Source organism: Papio anubis, chromosome 12 (genome assembly GCF_008728515.1).
Source record: "Papio anubis isolate 15944 chromosome 12, Panubis1.0, whole genome shotgun sequence".
NCBI lineage: Eukaryota > Metazoa > Chordata > Mammalia > Primates > Cercopithecidae > Papio > Papio anubis.
Window position 1 is genome coordinate 106,079,579 of NC_044987.1, and position 22,100 is coordinate 106,101,678.

At 38.3% G+C, this 22,100-nt stretch overlaps 1 protein-coding gene across 10 annotated transcripts in view; it reads right to left on the minus strand.

Moving 5' to 3' along the window:
- Positions 1 to 22,100, minus strand: part of TTC17 (tetratricopeptide repeat domain 17) — a 140,933-nt gene that overhangs the window by 45,858 nt on the left and 72,975 nt on the right. For 6 of the 10 annotated variants that reach the window (XM_003910008.2, XM_021925888.2, XM_009186264.4 and 3 more), the window contains 3 exons: positions 12,017 to 12,187; positions 4,219 to 4,478; positions 3,601 to 3,754 (listed from right to left, as the gene is read on the minus strand). In XM_003910008.2, the coding sequence (XP_003910057.1) occupies positions 3,601 to 3,754; positions 4,219 to 4,478; positions 12,017 to 12,187 (585 nt within the window). Of the gene's footprint in view, positions 1 to 1,292; positions 1,904 to 3,060; positions 3,513 to 3,600; positions 3,755 to 4,218; positions 4,479 to 12,016; positions 12,188 to 22,100 lie in introns of those variants that run through there. The other 4 variants (XR_002517007.1, XM_003910010.3, XM_021925892.2 and 1 more) reach the window with 4 other exon arrangements.

The window sequence follows — 22,100 nt, forward strand, 5'->3', positions numbered from 1 at the left end:
CTAATTAAAATCTTGTCATTATGCAATGGGACTAAAGATCATCTCTGAGTAAAGACAGGTGGAGAAGAAAGAATAAATGAGTCCTTTGGTGGATTTAAGACTGAGCAACATGAAATAAGGGTTAAGGTATTCTTCAATGTTAACAGTCTTACCAAACTTAATTTTTGCCCCCTCTGTATTTTGATTTTATAAAGACAACTCCAACTTAGTAGAAACATATATCCCTAAAGCAGGGTTTCTCAACCTGGTATTATTGACATTTTGGGCTGGATAATTTTTTGAGGACCTGTCCTGTGCATTGGAGGGTGTTTAGCATCATCTTTGGCCTCTACCCACTGGATGTTGGTAGCACCGTTCCCCAGATAAAACAACAAAAATGTCTCCAGATATTGCCAAATGTCCCCTGGGGGGCAACATCACACCCAGTAGAGAGAACCACTGCTATAAAGAAGAGCAGCAGGGAATAATGATGTTAATGAAAGATGATCATCTCCCCCCAGCCCCCGCCACAACACCACAGTCCAAGAACCAGCCTGGTTACCATCTATTTGAAGAGCACTTCCTGTGTATTCAGATCCCGTGCTAAGTGCTTTACATCCTTAACCTCATAAGTTTTTTCCATTTTTCTTTTTTTAATTAGAGACAGCACCTTGCTTTCTTGCTCAGGCTGGAGTGCCATGGCATGATACTAGCTTTCTGTAGCCTTAACTTCCTGGGTTCAAGTGATCCTCCCACCCTGGCCTCCCAAAGTGCTGGGATTATAGATGTGAGCCACTGCATCTGGCCTGAAGTAGGTTTTAACCCTCATTTCTCAGATGAGAAAACAGAGACTCAGGGAGACTAGATGACTTGCCCAGGTCACCTGGCTAGGAAATGGCAGAGCTGGGATCCTGATCCAAGTCTGTTTGACTCTAACGTGTATGTTCCCAATCAACAAGCTATTTAAAGCTACAAAAAATTTTAAAGCTCTGTTTATTAATATCCTTCGTAGGTACTACTTTTTGGGTCTGGGCGCTTTACTTACATCAAATCCCCAAGAAAAGAGCAGAACTGTCTTGTCTGGGAGGGGTTTTCTGAAGGAGTTATAATGGAATAGGCAGGAAGGAGAACTTTAGTTCTGTATAGCACTTTTTATATTATAGGAATTTACCAACAGTAGAAAACTGTTTGAGGTACAGGCAGGGGTTTAGATTGAGATTTTAACAAAACAGAAAGGAACAGTTTTGAAAGAGTTTCAAATTAACTCTCTTTAAATTAATAACTTAAATAAGCCATAATTTTCACAAAAAATCTTATTTTTCTTTTACATTTAATGATTTCATTTGAAAAATATTTATTGAGCACCTGTTATAAGGGGCTGAGAACCATAAAAGACACTAGGGGTACAGACAGGAATCATAAGACGGCCTGCTCTTGAGCTCACAGTCTAGTAAGGAAGGTAAACATAAACAAATCATTACAATACAATAGGAAAAGAGCTAGAGCAAAGATATAGAACAATTGCACAGAGGAAAGAGTAACTAATTCTGCCTGAAGGTAACAAGGAAGAGATGGCACTTGATTTTGAAGTTTAAGGATGAGGGATATTTTAGCACGGCAGAGGGCAGAGGGGGCATAGGGCATTCCAGGCATAGGGAACAGCATGTGCAAAGGCACTGAGGTAAAAACATGAGCATGGTTGGTTCAGAGAATGGTGTTGAAGGGTACACAGAGGCGGGTTGTAAAGGGTCTTGTACACCACACTAGGAAGTTTGAATTTTATCCTGTAGGCAATGGGAAGGCTTCAAGCCCACATCTCTCCATCTGGTTCACAAGGATATCATAAGAGGCTCTGTTAAATGCCTTGCTGAAATCCAGTTACATTATGTCTATGGCACTTTCCTGGTCTTCCAGTCTAGTAGCCCTAACCAAAAAAGGAAATGAAATTAGTTAAGCATTATTATTAGTTCTTAGAAAATCTACAATGGCTCTTAATGATCTCCATTTTTCCCCCATGGGCTCACAAACTATTTAATACTTTGCTTTATAACTTGGTCAAGATTTATCATGAAGCTGATTAGTTAGCAGTGAATAGAATCCATACTTAACTGAAAATTGGGATTTTGAATCTCTCTAGTATTTCTGTCCTCTATGCTTTAGAGCTTTTCACTTTAATGCCAATAAGTGGTTCCATGATCCCATTTGCAAGTACATTCAATGCCCTACTTGGGCCCACCAATTTGAATACATTTAAAACTGCTTAAGTGCTCTCATATCATCTCAACCATATTCAGCTTTAGTTTTCACTTTTATAATACATTTTTAGTTTTTTTGTTTATAAAAGTAATACAGGCTTATTGTAAAATATTTAAAAAATGGAAAAGTCATACAGAAGAAAATAAAAATCACCTATAGCTCTGTTAGCACCCAGAGATGACCATTTATAACATTTTGATGTATTTCCTCCTACTTTTGTTTCTATGTGCTTGTTTATTATACCATATTTCATCAAATCTAAGATGCTGCCAACTGTAAATATACATTATTTTAAAGGATTTAACAAAGAAAAACAGTGCCAATTATTATATAAGATACTATCAACTCTAAGATGTATTCCAATTTCAGAGATATTGAAATGTGAAAAAAATGTAGTTGATGAAATACAGCATAATGATTAAGGTATTCTCTACATTTACTACTTTATAAATTGCTTTTCTTAGTATATTACCAATATTTTGGCTGCATATTATGCAGCATGGACGTGTTATGATTTACTTAGGTAATTACAACATTCAGGTTGTTTACAAATTTTTATTATAAGCAACCCCATGATCAATATCTTTCTACTTACATCTATGGCACTTGTAAGATGATTTACTTAGGGTAAATTACTATAAGTAGAATAACTGGCACATTTTTAAATTTTCTGATGCGTCTAGTCAGACTACCCCAAAATTCACTTCATTTAAGTAAAATGTGTGTTACACATTTAAAAACAATTTGATAATCAAAACTGGTATCTTACTGTTTATGCCTGCACTCCTTTGATTGCTGATGAGGTTGAACATCTTCTCAAGTTTAGTGGCCATCTCTGTGTGTGTGTGTGTGTGTGTGTGTGTGTGTGTGTTTGGTGAGCTGCCTATGTACGCTGCATACATTTTATTGAAATACTGTATGTTTCATATCGATTTGTAAGTGCTCTTTAAATGATATTGATACCCTCTGCTTATCATATATTCTGTAAATATATACAAAAATAATCTACAAAAAATACTTTGCTTCAGTCCTTTGTCTTATTTTGTGGTGCTTTCCAGTGTCAGAATTATTATTTTCTTTCTCTCTTTCTGCCTTAGAATGTGGAAAGAACATGTAAATATTCACCTAGTTTTTCTTCCTTTATGATTTATTACACGTAATGTTAAATCCACTGGAATTTCATTTCCATAATGTTTTAGCGTTTGAACACTTTTTTCATTGATACAGAAGACAGACTGGTTTCTTGATCACTTTGCCCCTTTATCATCTCATCTGAACTATTTTAAGTTACAAATACAGCCTCTGTGAGAAATGAGACAGTGATATCTAAAACAAGAAATTGGCATATTAAACATTCAAATTTACCTTGTGGCCCAGGAGATGCCACCTTGGGGCCAGTGATCTCCAGGTTTGCTTGGTAACGATGTCCATTTTCTATCTGACTTGTTTCTACTTTTTTCCCAGGAGTTTTCTTATGATCTCCTTTGGGTTTCTTTACACGTTTGACCTGGAATGTAATCTGGGAAACAGAAACATGTTAGGGACAAATGAGACCAGTGATCAAATCTGTCAATGACTTGTGAATACTAGTTAAGAATAACCAAGTCCTGTGCTCAGGTTCTCTCCTTGAATTTAACTCTTAAAGACCTAAATAAAAAATGGTTAGTGAAATGAACAAAATAACCTAGTCTTGAAGAATGTACAGGAGAAACTGAAAAGAAAGATGTCTGAACTGGACAGTTCCAAGTCTGCAGGCTCTGACTGTGGCTTCACACCCATCCCATTTCCTCCTGCCTCCCAGAAGAGCCAGCAATACATAAGTAACATGAAAGGCTTCCTCCCGGTAAAATTCCAATGTGAAGGCTGTCCTGGAGTGTGCAGCCAAGTAGTGCCACATATCCAACAGAAACTTCCACTTTGCATACTAGGATCCCCTGAAGGACATGGGCTACAATTTTGTAAGAATTAAGCTGGCAAACTTACCCATTCTGTTGCTTCATCATCTTCACTTCTGCAGTCTCCGTAGCAAGAGCTTCTGGCCACTCCATCCTGGGGACCTTTCTTCAGCACCCGTATTCCTTGTAAGTCTAGACGCCGCCCTTTCATCTCCAGTGCACCCCCAAAGCCTTCCAAAGGCCATGCCTGTTGAAATTCATCCACCAAAGCCAGTATTTCTTCTGACATTTTGGTTTCATCTGAATTCTCCATCTCGTCAGAGCCATTGCTCTCCTCAACCACCGTACCTGAAATTCAAGGGCCAGCATGTTAGTAAAAGGTACATAGTACTCATTCAAGTCCTTGGGTGACTCCAACCCTGCTTTTGGAGAAACATTTTGGCTCTGCTTAGAGGCACTTCTATAGCCCAATGTGATAAAAATACCATTCAGCATCTTCAAAATACATAATAAAACACCAAGTTTGTCATCTAGCATTTGCCAAAAGCCTGGCTGAGAACAGTGGCAGCTAGACAGCAGGCAGGCAGAGATTCTCTTATTAGTGAGCATGAGGACAGGTATGTGATATACTATTTTTTAAAAAAGATCCACTTGCTCTATATTCAAAACATAGACGGCAAGGATGAAGCTTATTATGTTATTTAATATATGGGATTCTTCAAGGTTTATTCAAATATCTGGACATAGCTGTGTGTCCAGACCATATAGCTGGCTTAACTGACTTAACTGAAAAATGATTTGTTTAATGGAAAACTATCCTAATTCTACATCAAGGCTCCCATTTTTCACTAATGGCTGATATAAGAAATAGCAATATACTACAATAATTTCTTTCTAAAATGATTACCAAGATATTTAGGTGGCTCAAGTCTCTAAAAGACCCCGATGGAAGACTCTCAGCATAATGGCCTAGCAAAAATTCTCTCTCTTGAGAACTCAGTATGTTTCCTTTATTATCCAATGAAGGCTACACAACCCTCTTGAGTTTTCCTCTATGCTTGAATAACAAGGAAGTTCAGGCACAATCAGCCCGAGTTTCTTAATAGAAGGCTTTCTTTTAAAAAATTCTGCATTACTTAACTTTTCCTGTTTATTTTGTATTAATGGCTGGATGTTACATTGTGCATTCCATGAAAGTTATCCCTAGTCCCTTTAGGAAGTAGATAGGGTACAAGAACAAATAACAAAACATCTCCTTTTGTAACACATACCCACAGGAAAACCTGAGAGCTCTGGGTGGATACCTCACAAAACGCCAGTTTCATTATTCTAGTGCAGTAATCTTCAGTTGGTAATTCTGGCTTGTTCAGGGATTTAGAACATGGTATCACAGCCATGCACCACATAATGAAGTTCTGGTCAATGATGAACTGCATATACCACAGTGGTGCCATAAAATTATAATACTGTATTTCCCCTGTACCTTTTCTGCATTTAAATACGTTTAGAGACGCAAATATTTACCATTGTGTTATGCTTGCCTACAGTGTTTCAGCAGATAAACGTGCTGTAGAAGTTTGTAGCCTAGGAGCAAGGGGCTACACAATGTAACACGGGAGCACAGTAGGCTATACCACCTAGCTTTGTGTAAGTAAGTACAGTACACTCTATGATGTTCCCACGATGGCAAAATCACCCAAGGATGCATTTCCTAGAACATATCCCTGTCGTTAAGCAACACACTGGAAAAAAATCATGCTGTTTAGCTACAAAGAGTTCTGCAAACCCAGTAACCCAAGGTTACTGCTTCCCTGTGCTCCTAACATATGGTAATATTTATCATTATTTAAAACTTCTGAGAGAGAGGGGCTTTCATCAATGGAAACTGATATTCAAATGAAGAGAGAATACGGAGCTTGCTGCAGGCTTCTGTTGCTGGTAGCCATTAGGCTTTTCTAAAGGCTGCTGGGGTTGGGGCAAAAGCAATTCCTAAAAAACAACACTAAATATGTACATATTTTTATATTTTCTCCTTACAGGTGAGGAATAAGTAGATTATAAGTGTGCTCTGAGTTAGCAAAAAATAAACCAAACTTTATTGATAGCCTACTATGTGTCTATCTCTGTAAGCTGTAGGTGGGAACAAAAAAAAATGGAAAGTTTCTAACCTTAAGAAATTAAATATAATGAATTTATAATCAAGTTGGAGACAGAAAACTACATACATGAAATAATAAAGAGAACAATTAACTTTTTTTTTAAGAGGAAAAAATACTTGCATGTAATCACAAATGCTTCTTAGAGAAAGGGGGACTACCTGAGGCAGGATTTAGACAGACAGAGTAGAGGGCCAGGGAGGTCACTCCCCAGAGTGACTTTTTTTTTTTTTTTTTGAGACAGAGTCTTGTTCTGTCACCCAGGCTGGAGTGCAGTGCAGTGGCGCAATCTCAGCTCACTGAAACCTCTGCCTCCTGGGCTCAAGTGATCCTCCTGCCACAGCCTCCCAAATAGCTGGGATTATAGGTGCAGACCACCACACCCAGCTAATTTTTTTTGTATTTTTGTAGAGATGGGGTTTCACTATGTTGGCCAGGCTGGTCTTGAACTCCTGACCTCAGGTGATCCGCCTGCCTTAGCCTCTCAAAGTGCTTGGATTCCGGTGTGAGCTTCCAGAGTGACATTTTTTTTAAAAAAAGCATGTATGCATAGACTCATTTGTCCACACACATACATACAGGGATAGTAAAGGCACATGGAAGGCATGACCAATTTCAAATTAATTACAACCAAGAATGTATACAGGGGATAGCAACAAATAAGACACTTAGGAAAGGTAGGTGATGTTACAAATGTGTGAGAAAGTCATGAAGAGGATTCGTTGTAAAGGGAGCCTCTTGTTTCTTAAGCAGAAGAATAACAGGATGAGGGCCATAATAATTACGAAGGTTAAAGTCTTAGAGTAGTAAATCAGTTTGTGTATTGGAACAGGGGTGTTGGACAAGGAAAGAGAAGACAGAAGACAAAGAGACCAATTAGAAAGGTATTTAAGAATCTTTATAAGAGTTATAGAAGTGTCCCAAAGGATTATAAATCATGCTGCTATAAAGACACATGCACACGTATGTTTATTGCAGCACTATTCACAATAGCAAAGACTTGGAATCAACCCAAATGTCCATCAGTGACAGACTGGATTAAGAAAATGTGGCACATATACACCATGGAATACTATATAGCCATAAAAAAGGATGAGTTCGTGTCCTTTGTAGGGACATGGATGCAGCTGGAAACCATCATTCTCAGCAAACTATCACAAGAACAGAAAACCAAACACCGCATATTCTCACTCATAGGTGCGAAATGAACAATGAGATCACTTGGACACAGGAAGGGGAACATCACACACCGGGGCCTATTGTGGGGAGGGGGGAGGGGGGAGGGGGAGGGATAGCATTAGGAGATATACCCAATGTAAATGACCAGTTAATGGGTGCAGCCCACCAACATGGCACATGTATACATATGTGACAAACCTGCACGTTGTGCACATGTACCCTAGAACTTGAAGTATTAAAAACAAAAAAAAAAGAGGTATAGAAGTGGGTTGTCTTAAGGTAAAGGGAAAAGGAATTTTTTAAAAAGGGAGGGTAAAGAGGTATACAAGGAAATGTTAATGGAGAAAAATTAGTAATAGGATAGGCTCAAAGATGATTTCAAGATTTTTAAGTCTAATGTGAAAAACTGGGATTTTTAATATATGACTATAGGTTTAGAATCTGTGAATATGTAAACAGAATGATATTTATAAAGACAATGGAGTTAGGAAAGGGCAACAGGATAAAGACTTGGAATTGTAGACACTAGTCATTAATTCATGAAAATATTTGTTGCTGTATCTAGCAATGTGCTGAGGGCTGGGTGGTAACAACCCATGGAACTTACAGTCTAGACAAGAATGGATGGAGGAATGTATCTTCAGATATTGTCCTATATAGAACACTGCCCTACACAACTGTCTTGTACAGCTGAAAATACAGAATTCTGGTTTGGTGAAAGGTCTGGATTGTAGAGAGATCTCAGAAGGTTTCAAATTATGCTTGAAGCAAGAGGAATAACTAAATCTTGCTGCTTGTAGGACAGATGGTATGATATAAACTGAAAACGATTTTCGTTACCATGCACCATTTTCACACTGGGAAAAAGAAGAATAAATATTGTGAAGTTGGAGAGAATGTGAGCATCCACAGTGAGGTTTATGTGAGATGTGAGTTCACATCCTTTACGGAGATGAAGCCTATTCCAGGGTAGTGGGAAGGTTTATGGTTGTATCTGAGCCATATTAGGTACTATCAAGAATCACAGGGACTGGGAGAAGTGTTAACAGATGAAGCTATGGGCCAGGCATGGTGGCTCACGCCTGTAATCCCAGCACTTTGGGAGGTCGAGGTGGGCGGATCACCTGAGGTCAGGAGTTTGAGAACAGCCTGGCCAACATGGTAAAATCTTGCTTCATAAAAATACAAAAATTAGCCATGCGTGGTGGTGGGCGCCTATAGTCCCAGCTACCTCGAGAGGCTGAGGCAGGAGAATGGCATGAACCCGGGAGGCGGAGCTTGCAGTGAGCCAAGATTGTGCCACTGCACTCCAGCCTGGGCAACAGAGCAAGACGCCATCTCAAAAAAAAAAAAAAAAAGAAAGAAAGAAAGAAAGAAACGTAGCTATGCATATGTAGTTCTGTTGAAAACAAAAAGAAGCTTGAAATGTTCCACACACACCTGGAGATTCATGTTTAAGTCTGGGCACCTCACTTTAGGAGATGTGCAAAGCAGAGCACATTCACAGAAAATATACTTGGCAAAAAGTACTCAAAACTTCAGAAGAGGGACTGAAGAAATCTAGGGGGATCCAGTGGCAGGAAGAGTAGCTGATATATTACACCAAAAATTCGGGCTTGAAAAGATTTTGAAAAATTCCAAGGAGATTACTTCAAAGACAGTGAAGAGACTAGATGCCATAACATTAAGTTATTCAAGGAAGTGGGGACATTTAACTGAAGAGAAGCAAAGACACAGGAAAGGAAGGTAGGCAGGAACAATAACCGTTTTCAATACCTACAGGAATGTGCTATTAATGAGAAACAAGACTGACGTTGCTGGCCTCATAAGACAAAACTAGAAATGAGAGGTCATGTTTTAGCTCAATATTAGGAAAGACTTTTGGATCAGATGACAATGGTTATCCAGGAAGAAACTGGGATCACCACACCTGGAATAGAAATAGAAGCCAGTTAATGGCTACAGAGAACACTACTGAGAGGGAGTGGAATATCAGAAGCCAATTAACAGAAGGTGACTATATTTGATAAGAAACAGCATTAACAATCTTGGAAGAGAAGTTTCAAGGAGTTTTAGGGAGCAGAGGATGGAAAGATGAGTGCCAGATTCAAAACAAGACAGAAGTAAACATAGCCATAGAAAGAGGTAAAGAACACAAATTCAAAGAGATGACCAGCAAAATCTGACCAAAAACATCTTCCTCCAGAAATCTTGCATGAGTAATATCAATGGGTGCTAGAGTACTTAAGATTGTGGCTTCTAAAAGCAAGTAAGGCACATACTATCTTTAATAACAATACTGTAGAGGGAATATGTCCCTTTGTCTCACAAAAAAGAAAGAGTATTCTAAGGAATTAGACAAACTTGGTTCCAAATTAAGATTACCACCATAAGGCCGGGCGCTGTGGCTCATGATTGTAATCCCAGCACTTTGGGAGGCCGAGGCAGGTGGATTGCCTGAGCTCAGGAGTTTGAGACCAGCCTGGGCAACACAGTGAAACCCCATCTGTACTAAAATACAAAAAAATTAGCTGGGTGTGGTGGCATGTGCCTGTAATCGCAGTTACTTGGGAGGCTGAGGCAGGAGAACTGCTTGAACCCAGGAGGTGGAGGTTGCAGTGAGCCGAGACCGCGCCATTGCACTCCAGCCTGGGTGACAGAGCAAGACTCCTTCTCAAAAATATAAAAAAAGATTACCACCATAGGGCCTTGGGCAATTCTGTTTTGAGTCCTAGGGTTCTCTTGAAAAAGCAGTCATCTGGTTTGAAGTCGATTGGAAAGCTGTAGATATGCTTATGATTTAACATATAAGCAATGACATAAAATTTCAAGCCAGTAATCAGAAAGCACAAAAGACTTAGATTAAATCACTCGGATTAAGGTAGGTAGGGAAATCATTCTCTTCTGAGCAGAAAACAATAATCATAAGTATTCGTTGCCACCAGTGGTGTTCTTCCTTTTTCTAGCTGGGTCAGTATAGCAAGAGAAAACTGGGAACTCTGAGTAGATAACCTAGAAAAGCAAACAGGGAACCTTTCCTGTAACAATTCTTGTGCAAATATATTATGGCTCCCTTGAACTGAACAGATGTTTACTGATCATGTACTATGTGTATGTGCTTGTAAAGACTTTGACTCCTGAAGTTGCAGTTATACCTATGTTTGTAGAACATTTACTGGGTTCTGAGTACCAGGCACTAAAATAAATGCTTCACCAAGTTATTTCATTTAAATACTCAAAACCACTCTATGAAGCATTTTTGTTGGTTTGTTTTTAAATAAATGAGGTAAGAAAGGCTCAGGAAGATTAAGTAACTTGCAAATCTGATCAGATCTACATTTTAGAAACAACTCTTTGGATGTACAAAAAATTAGTAACATTGGTTGTTTCCACTTTTAAAATTCTGTATTGATTACATGTATTATCTTTCTTCACATACAGATTAAAATAAAAGACTAGATTTAGAGAGCCAAATTGAGACGCTACTGCAATAGTGCAGGCAGAAATGAAGAAAGTCTGAATTCAAGCAGTGGCAGAGGGAATGAATGAAGAGATATAGATGCAACAGGTCTGAGAGACTGACTGGATACAGTGGTGTCTGGGTGAGTTGTGCTGTTGTTAACAGAGATCAGGAATGTAGAAATTAGAAGTATTTCAGAAAATAGGGCCCATATGAGGAGAAGTTCAATTCTGGGTATGTTACATTTAAGTGCCTATGGCACATCCAGATGAAGAGTACACTAAAAAAAAAAAAAAAAAAAAAAAAGGTAGAAATAAGATCTGGAGTTGTAGAGAATGTCTTAGCTGAAATATAGGTCTGGAGTCATTGGTGTAGTCAAGGGTATTTGAATCACCAAGAGATAATACATAGAAGGACGAGAATAGAAGGTCAAAGTCAGGATCCTGCATAACCCAACAAATAAAGGGCAGAATAAAGAGTAAGTGAAAGAAATTTTAAAAGATGGTGTGTGGATAGAAGAAAGCCAAGAGAAAGTGATATTCCAGAAGCCAAGAGGAAAGAAGAGAGTTTCAAGAAGTGGGGAGGAGTTATGCATAGTTCCAGGTACAGTAAAGTGGTCAAGTGGGTGAATACTAAAAAGAAGTCATGCATTTTGGCAATTCTGATAATCTAAGCAAGAACCATTTAGTACAATATAGCTCAAAATGTGGTCATAAAATGGAATCTTGGGAGAGGGCATAATAGGTAAGCCCATTATTCCAAATCTTCATATTTTATTGGGTTAGTGTAAAAGCAACTTATGTTCCTTTTACAATGATTTACTCAATATACTAGTAACATTAAGAAGACTGATACATAAATCAGATTTGTTCTAGCAACAGAAGACACTGAAGGAGAGAACAAAGAAAGTGTGAAGAACACTTTCACACTATAGTTTGTCTTCTGCCTCACCACCTGGGGGTCACCCTCATGATGCTACAATATGATTGTTAAAAGAAGAAAACAAATTCTTAAAAGTAGAGAAAAGCCTAAGCTTAAAGCTTGAGAGTTGATTTTTCCCCAGAAGCACAGCTTAGGTCAAATCAACTTACTTTCAAGTCTAAGGGCATCTGAGTCCCTCCCTGAATTCTCAACAGAGAACACAGGGTCCTCCTCTGTTCCTCTCTCAGAGGGCTCTTCTTCAGCAGCATCCAGTGACTGTGAGTTGTCAAAATATTTCTGTTTGTCATGGCTGTTGTCCAGGGTTTTCTCATGACAATTACCTCAATGACAAGAGACACAGATATAGCACATTAGAAATATCTCTCTTGTGTAGTACTATAGTACAAGGTCCTAAAATATCAAGAAGAGCAAAAATGTGACAATGCCGGTTTTTCTTCGGCAGAACATACAAAAATCAGTGAGCTGCAGCACCCAAAGCCAGATCATTACTGTGATTCAAGATTTTGCAATGAAGTTCAAGTTTCAGTTGTAGGCTATTGTCAAGTATTTGGAAGGATAAAAACAACTGTAACAACAAAGATTAAGCCCCAAGACCTTGTTCCATTCATAACGGCCATGAAATATTTTCTTGAAGTTAGAAATATCATCAAAAAGTTTTCCTTCTATTTGTGAGAAATGACAGGTTAATACCTGGATAAGTCTGAGATAAATTATAGCAGAGAAAAATACTATTTTTGCATCATGGCTTAAAATGAGATATATCAAAAGATGACAAATTATTAAAAATTAAAAGCCAAAGAATTAAAGGGAGATGATGGCAGAAAGTCAACAATTAAGACTGCAATGTAACATTTGGAAATGTTTTGCAATGTTTCTTTTGGAAAACAAGTTCTGGTCATGTCAATAAAAATAACTTTTGGCACATATAGTGGGAATGACCTCTACAGCGACTTTTACCTATGAGTTAAAGGATTTTGATCCTATTAAGAGTTTTGTGTTAGTATGAACCAAAACCCCCACTATTCAGCTCTACCTGATGGTCATTCTCTGGGTAGGAGAGTATGTTACCAGATAGTTGTATCTAATATGGCAGCAATCTGGCTGACATCTGTCCCTCCTTTGACTACCCTTGGTTAGTTCTAGCTGATCTGGCAAGCTGAATAGCTATCCTCTTTGCCCGCTGTGTTCCATGGACATTGTCAATGAAAATGCATTTCCAATGGAGAATCACAGCTTTCCTGTTAGAGGAAAATTCTTTGGTTAAGAGTGTAGAAGTAGCAGCTCTCCTTTACCAGAACATTCAAACACACTCTAAGTTTATTCTTTAGAGAATGTTGTCTCAAAGATAGATCGATCTATCTATTTATCTATCCATCTATCTATCTATCTATCCTTCTATCAATCAATCAATCAATCATCTTATCTATATGTACAGATTCACCACATCAAGCTCTCTCTACATGAATGGAAACAAAAGATGTCTCTTTCTTGACTGATGGCTCTCTTAGATTTCACAATTTACGGAAGTACTTCTAATGCCATCTCCCTTACTGTGCCAAGAAAATGTAATGGACTCAAAGCCTTTTCCAACTTAATGACTTTAGAGTAAGGGGACCACATGTTTAGAGAGTCACTTTCCATTTTCCACTTTTACACTATTATACATTGGAGGCTACCATATTTAACAAGACTATGTCAGAAATTGAGGATTCTTTTAAGAGTTTCAGCTCTCAAGAAATTGACAAACAACTTGGGGAGACAGTAAATACAAGACAACAAAGAATACTTGTTCCAAATAAGTGCTTCAGAGAATAATCTTAGAACTCGAATTTTAAAGAATAGGCAGGACTTATAGAAGGGGAACTACAGGAAATAGAAGAAATATTTTTTGAGTGCTTTATATTTTTTCTTCCACTTTACCCTCATAAAAACCGTGTGCATCTTCATTTCACGAATGAGGAAACTGATTCTCAGTGAAATAAAGTAACTTGCCTAAAGTCAAAAGTAGTAGATCTGAGATCTGGATCAGGTTTATCTTATTACAAGGCTTCTAGGCTTCCCCCTGGTCAGTAGGGAAGGCAGCATTCTAGGCAAGGAAGAATAAAGTGTTGGGCAAAGCAACAGGGACAGAAATTCTCATTTGTGTTTGGGAGCAGTGAAAAGTACAGCTTGATAAAGACTGAGTGTGGTGTATGTGTGTGTGTGTGCCTGCCCATGGAGGGCTAATGGGAAAGAAGCCATGAGCAAGGGGTGTGCGTGTGTGTGTGTGTGTGTGTGTGTGCATGTCCGCCCATGGAGGGCTAATGGGAAAGAAGTCATGAGCAATGGTAGTTGCTTTCTTTCTCCAGATTCTCCTATGACAGGACAGAGGTTGTTAATTTGCCCTCACTTCTGTTTTCACCATCTGGTATGTGTAGTTAAGTCAGGGGAGCTAAACATAAGAGCATTAAAATAAAACAGAATCATGACATCAACCAACTCTGCACACCCAATTGAGTATAATTTATTATGAAGAACATCACACTTCTCAGAGACAATTCTTAATTGGGATATAAATAAGCATGACTATTAAAAGCAAAGAGGAAATAATTATGACAATGATGCTGATTAAAGCATTCTTCACATTGACTGACACAGGTTGTATAAAACATTATAAAAGCAAAGGACAAACCTTTAGCACTAGAACCCAGTGAAATTCTGTGTTTTCTGAAGTTGATTTCCTCCTTCAACATTTGATTCTCTTCTGTTTCTCTCCCACCCTCTGCCCACAGTAAAAATTTAATTGGTCTCATCTTTTTAAACTTATGCAATACGAAAAAATACCTTGTAGGTAATTTATAAAATATTGTGTGCACAAGGGACCCTGAAGCTAAATTACTCCTTCTGCATGACCTCAAACTCAGACATCTTGTGCAAGCCATGTGCATTCTAAGAATGTCTTGTCCTCAAATTCAGGAAATTGGGGCCAGCATCTCTCAGAGGGAGACGAGAAGAATCGGGGAGGAGAACAGGAGGAATAAAAAAAGAATAAGAGGTTTGTGTTAGGGTATTTCTTGGAAGTAGGCATCAAAATGATCACATAAAAGCTACATGCTTTAAGATTAGAATTGTGAATACTAACTTTCTTACAATAAACTATTAAAAACAGACCAGTTTGGCCAGGTGCGGTGGCTCACGCCTGTAATTCCAGCACTTTGGGAGGCCGAGGCAGGAGGATCATGAGATCAAGAGATCGAGACCATCCTGGCCAACATGGTGAAACCCCGTCTCTACTAAAAATATAAAAATTAGCTGGGCATGGTGGCGCATGCCTGTAGTCCCAGCTACTCAGGAGGCTGAGGCAGAAGAATCACTTGAACCTGGGAGGCGGAGGTTGTGGTGAGCCGAGACTGCACCACTGCACTCCAACCTGGTGACAGAGTGAGATTCCTTCTCAAAACAAAACACCCAAAAAACCAACAACAACAACGAAAAAACCAGACCAGTTTAGGATTCTGATATGATTTGCATACATAGTTTGGCGATAGTTGCATTGCCTAATTTTTAAAATTACTCCTTCCAGTTTCTAAGGGTAAATGAAGTATTTCAGAAGAACTTAAAATTTCTCTTCTTTAGACTACAGTATAGGTCTGCTCCAGCTCAAAGGGGAACTAAAAAAAGTGGCCTTTGTGGAAAAATATTGCCTGTTTTCCTGGCAGAGGTCGGAATGATGTTCTCATTAAAGAAACACAGGAAAATATTGGAGAAGGAAAAATGGAAAGATACCTGGAAAGTAGCAAGTCATCTTCTATGCATAAGACTTATTTTTTGCTGACACAAAATGGGGAGATTCTATGACTTACACTAACCTTGAGAGGTATGATTTTTCTTTAAAGGAACAACACTATTTAAATCAAATGCTTTAGGTAACAAGGTCCCAGGTGAAAACGGAAAACACTTTTCTGTGTAATGCTGTTACTTGCTTGCAAAGCATTTAGCATCTAATTCAAATCCTGGCAGTTTGGTTTTTCTTAGAAGTAAGAGACTACAAGACTATCAACTAAGTGTAAAACTCCAAAAAGGGTATTTCTGATTCTGGAACTACTATGAGATCCTAGTATATTAACATTATTTTCTACACGTAGAGCATCTCCTGCATAAATAGGGTTATTAATACTAACCTATCCTACAAGGGTGTTAGGAAAAACAACTACATATTTAATATACCTTGTCAAAGTAAAGTCTCCTGAGGGGTAAAGGCACAACTTACCATGTCGCCAAACAGTTTTTCAAAGTATACTAAGGTCTCAGGATCTCCTATCTTCTCATCTTAATTGTTTACAAATTGCTAGAAGATTATTTTCCACTTTCCAATTAGAGTTGGGTAAACACATATTTGTTAAAAAGAATTCTTACCTTCTAAATCTCATATATTGGTAGAGATTCCTGGTTGGGTAACTTAGGATGCTTTTTGGTTAGTTATAATAAAGAAATGCCACAAATGAATTGAGAGGCATCAAAACTTGGTAAGAGCCAAGTAACTAAAGCCAGCACCAATGATAAGATCATGTGGTTCTTTTAGCGTTAGAGCAGTGGTTATGGGTACAGACTGGGGCAAGACAAGTTACTTTTACCTTTTTGTGAATCAGTTTCCTCATCTACAAACTGAGTTTTTTGTTTTTGTTTTTTAAGAGGTGGGGGTCTCACTATGTTGCCCAGGCTAGACTTGAACTCCTGGGCTCAAGTGATCCTCTTACCAGCCTCCTGGTGTGTGCCACTGCACCTGGCTGCAAATTGAGCTTAATAATAATATCCATTTCGTTAGGTTGTTGAGAATTATATGCAAAGAGCCAGACCACTGCCCAGCACATGGTAAGATGCTAATATTATTAGCCCCTGACTCCCTGAAAAGCTGCACTGGAATAGTAAGTTATCCCAATGTAATCTCTTTAAAGTAAGGCCTTTTAGTTATAGCCAACTCAGAATCTCTAGTATGATCAATTAACCGGCTATTAGAAATTATAAGGGTATCCATCTCACGCCAGTTATAATGGTGATCATTAAAAAGTCAGGAAACAACAGATGTTGGAGAGGATGTGGAGAAATAGGAACACTTTTACACTGTTGGTGGGAGTGTAAATTAGTTCAACTGAAGACAGTGTGGCGATTCCTCAACGATCTAGAACTAGAAATACCATTTGACCCAGCGATCCCATTACTGGGTATATACCCCCAAGGATTACAAATCATGCTACTATAAAGACACATGCACACGTATGTTTACTGCAGCACTATTCACAACAGCAAAGACTCGGAACCAACCCAAATGCCCATCAATGATAGACTGGATAAAGAAAATATGGCACATATACACCATAGAATACTATGCAGCCATAAAAAAGGATGAGTTCATAATCTTTGCACAGACATGGATGAAGCTGGAAGTCATCATTCTCCACAAACTAACACAGAAAGAGAAAACCAAACACTGCAGGTTCTCACTCATAAGTGGGAGCTGAACAATGAGAACATATGGAAACAAGGAGAGGACCATCACATGTCAGGGGGTGGGGGGCTAGGGGAGGGGTAGCCATTAAGAGAAATACCTAATGTTGATGACGGGTAGATGAGTGCAGCAAACCACCATGGCACATGTATACGTATGTAACAAATCTGCATGTTCTGCACATGTATCCCAGAATTTAAAGTATAATAATAATAATAATTAAAAAAAGAAGTTATCAAGGTATCTGTGTAATTTCAACTTTCTGTGTGTGTATGTTTGTGTGCATGTATGTAGGGGATACTGGAGGCAGCACAGAGTCCATTTCTACCAATCTTTTAGAAGAAAGCAGCAATTAATTCAGATCAAACTCCTTAGCATATCTAAGCCCCAAATTATTTAGTACACTTAGAAATTAGTCTCACAGTCGGCTCTGTGCTCTCTAAAGGACATTTTAATAGACAGACTGCCTTACAATATGAAAAAAGGCTACAGGTACCATGTTACCTATAGTCATTTACCTCTTTGCTGTTCAATAACTCCCTCCTTCTAGGTTTTTTGTTTTTTGTTTTGAGACAGAATTGCTCTGTCACCCAGCTGGAGTGCAGTGGCATGATCTGGGCTCACTGCAACCTCTGCCTTCCAGGCTCAAGCCATCCTCCCACCTCAGCCTCTCCAGTAGAGACAGGGTTTCAGCATGCTGCCTAGGCTGGTCTCAAACTGCAGAGCTCAAGTAATCTGCCCTCTTTGGCCTCTCAAAGTGCTGGGATTACAGGCACGAGCCACTGTGCCCAGCCCCCTCTAGTTTGTTAATCTTATTTCACTCCTTCCCCAAACATACTTTTTGCTTTCATACAATAAATATGTTATATTCCTATGCAACTTATTACATAACTAATTTCTAAGACATAAATAATAAACTGATTTGTAATACGAGCCATAATTCAAAATTTAAGGCAAAGATGTTATAAAAGTGGTCTTTGTGAAACAGTGGAATATTCTGTTTTCCTACCATCCTTGCTTGAACAGGCTTATATTATACTCTACGGTCTCCTTTCTTCTGCCTTTCAGAAAAGTTACCCTACAGGAAGCATTCTGATATATTCAATTAAAGTACCTAGGTGGAAAATACAGACAATATCATCCTTTTAACAGGTATAAGTGACTTTTTATATAGTATTTTCTCCTTACCTTTCTACCCAACTGCACTCAAAATTATGCAGTTAAAAATGATTTCTTTTGGAAATAGGTAGCTTAGAAACACATGGTGACTGTTTCCTTTTATTATAATTTAAGCTACCTAATAACACTATTTCGTATTTATCTTTAGTAAAATATAATCTGTCTTTAGAAGAGATAGCAAAATGCCATGAACAAAAATATATCTTTCAGTTGTTCACCACTGTCATACAAAATTACTTAAAAATATTACCAGGAAGCTTTTACTACAGGTGACATGTGGGACTTTGGTAACACACAGAGTGACAGGAATAGCCGAGGAAGAAGACCTTACTGGGAATAGATACCTTTATGATTTTCACCTCCAGCGGTTATAACAGAGTCTAACAGACCTTTTACCAAGAGGAACACTTCCATGGTATAAATTCAAATCCTGCCTCAGTTGCAGCCTTACTGTACAAACTTGGGCAAATCAATTTACATCTCTGTGTCTAGGATGTTTTACTCTGAAAGGGAGAGACAAACTACTGTCCTACTGTCAGAGGATTCTTGGGAAACATCGTTAATGAAACCACTGCTAATATAAGCATACAGAACCTGAATCTGGGTGAAACCTAGGTTGCCGATGACTGCATCTGAGACAAATGAAGATGCCTCACCTCCTCTGCCCTGTTTTATCCTCTATTTGGAAAAGAAAAAAGAAATTATTTGAAAAGAAATAATGGCTCCTTAGACCTGTTCTCATTCAGTAATTACTGCTGAATGAAATTCTTTGCAGAATGTTTTAAAATAATGGTTATGTACTGACTGACCTCAAAAGTACAATGGCAGAGAGAAACAGACCATATTAAAGACTTGAAATCAGCACTCTCTCCTGGTGAGGTGATTAAGTCAGAAGAGTTTACAGGAAAAAAAAAAAGGAAAGAAAGAAAAGTATGTGATTCCCAAATATAAATGTGTGTGTGTGTGTGTGTGTGTGTGTGTTTCCCTTTTACTACATATCCTGGAGTTGAATTCTATCCTGGGAAATACTCTGTTCACACATGGTCACACCTGGAACTTGCTTTGCCCAAGAACTTAGAGCTGAATTGATTTCCGCAGACCTATATGCCCCTGCATCCCACATGCCCTGCCTCCTTTTAGAGTAGAGAAAGGAGAACTGGCTATAAATCTGGCCTCTTGGTCTTGCCATGTAGCCTTCTCTTAAATGACTAAAGCACAGGAAGCAAAGTCAGCACCAGTTGAGACACAGATACCATGACATGTAGGCTGTGTTAGAAACTATTTTAATGAAGAATCCAGGCTTTCAGCAGTTATAAGTGCTTCTAGAAAGGTAAATGATCAGATTACATATCTAAAGCAAATTTAAAATTCATTGTAAGTTTACTATGAGACTTTTCCATGCAGAAATTATATTGAAAAATAAAATTAACAGACATAGCTTTTTTTTTAAATTTAAATCTCTGGCTTACTTCAGCCTAGGGAACTTTTCTTTAAGCAAGATTACTGGGGAAACAAATTCAACTGACTTCCTGAGACTGACCCATAGTGTTAGTTTTCAATGAGGGTCAGGAGAGCCATTAGTTTATAACTTTCATTAAAAACAGGAGGGACTGAAGGTGGGACAATACAGGCCACTTGTTAGATGTGTTAGCTCCTAGTGGACCAGCAAGACAATACAATTCCATTTTTCTTCTCCCTCTTACAGTGGGAACTGTAGACTTTAAAGGAGATTTGTATCTACTTATGTATATTGAGGGGGGTTTCCTAGGAAAGCACTCTGGGCAAACTTTGGGTAGGTACAAGTTAATTACTCTTTATTACATTTAATACTTAGTTACCTGAGTAGTTCAGACTTGAAATATCATCAGCTACTTTGCCATTAAAGAATATTCTATGTGCTAAATGTTGGGGGGAAGAGCATGGAATGCTTGGTGAGCTGGGGTATGCAGGTGAAAAAAGGATAGGTTTCTGTACTCAAGGAGCTAGGAGAGTCTTATTAGAGAGTTGTGTGATGTACACAGATAACTAACATGGCAAGTCAAAGAAGCCAAAGGAGAGGCACAATTAAATTGTCTGATTACACATTACTTGTAATTAGGAGATCAAGTAAGGCATATGGTGGAAGTGGGTCTTGAAAGATGGGTAAAAATGGTACTTTTGTGTGTATGTGCTGTGGGAAAGAGCTGGAGAGTTATGGGATACAGCTGCAGAAAAAAATGTGTGCTAACTCATCAAACTAGCAAAGCAGGATGTATGTAGTCAAGAAAACTACCCGCAATAGCATCATCATTTGGTACCAAGATTTGGTACAATTTCCATGGATTCTGCAAAAGGCAGATGTCATAAAGTTCTTATAGTCAATGACTTTAAAATACAACCTATCTTTCTGATTCCATCACACACTCTTACAGTGAGCCTGCTTCACTCAATTCTTAAACTTAGAACAAGCCTACAAACAGTTGGAGGGGGCTTAGATTTCCTAGCTACCCACAACCATTAGTGTTTACCATCTGCCTCTCCTTTTTCCTGCTATGAGTGGTCACCTGCTGACGCAGAGGAAAGTGATCTAGTAGGAAAGTGATCAACAGACTTCGTTTACGTAACAAGTATGATATTTAGGCCAACCAAATGTCCTTTGCATTGGTATAGGTAATAAGTATATTTAAACCAAAGTTTTAAATATGGTATCGATGTTTAAAACTTACTAGCAAACTAGACTTGGTTTAGGTAGTAAGTATGATATTTAAACTTACCATTGGTATAGATAATAAATTTGATATTTAAACCAACAGACCTTGTACATTGAACAACTCTCTAACAAGACTCTCCTAGCTCCCTGAGAGCAGAAACCAATCCTTAATTATGCCCAGCACTTTTTGGGCTTATTAGGCTTGCCTTTTTCCCCTAGAGCAAGGATACAGAGCAAGGCTGAGGCTAATGAAGTTACAAAGGCTATTTTGTCTTTTTTCCTCCTCAAATTAAATGAATTACAAGGACAGTATCTTCAAATGAGAACTCAAGATCCTAGTTATTCCATAATTGATCAAGATTTGAGTCTAGTAATACCTCATAGGTCCTAGATAGAAGGAAAAAGATCAAGCACTAGGAAATGTCCTTTGCACTGGTAGAGGTAGCAAGTATGATATTCAAATCAAAGTTTTAAAAATCCCACTGAAGTCCCTCTATCAAACAATGTTATGAGCAGAGACTTGTGGATGGATCTTGGTAATAAAGCTTTCTAATTCCCTGATTGCAGATCCTGCCTCAAGGGTATGGAATTAAGATAGGCACTTTAATTTGAACATATCTACTTACACCTAAGTAAATATGGCCAAAGCATGATCAAGGGGAAAGTGAAAAGCACATGATGATATCATGTATTTTTGTTACATATTGTTTCCTCTTGCTTTATGCCACCAAATGAAAGTCACCTGGGGGCACTCACCTCAGTGGCCACTTTGCAGGTAATAACATGGTTTCCAGGATCTTACTCAGTCTCTCCCAACTTTCAACATTTATGGCTTTTAGCCAGTGTACTGTGAGAGGGGTGGTGAATTGATTATTAATTT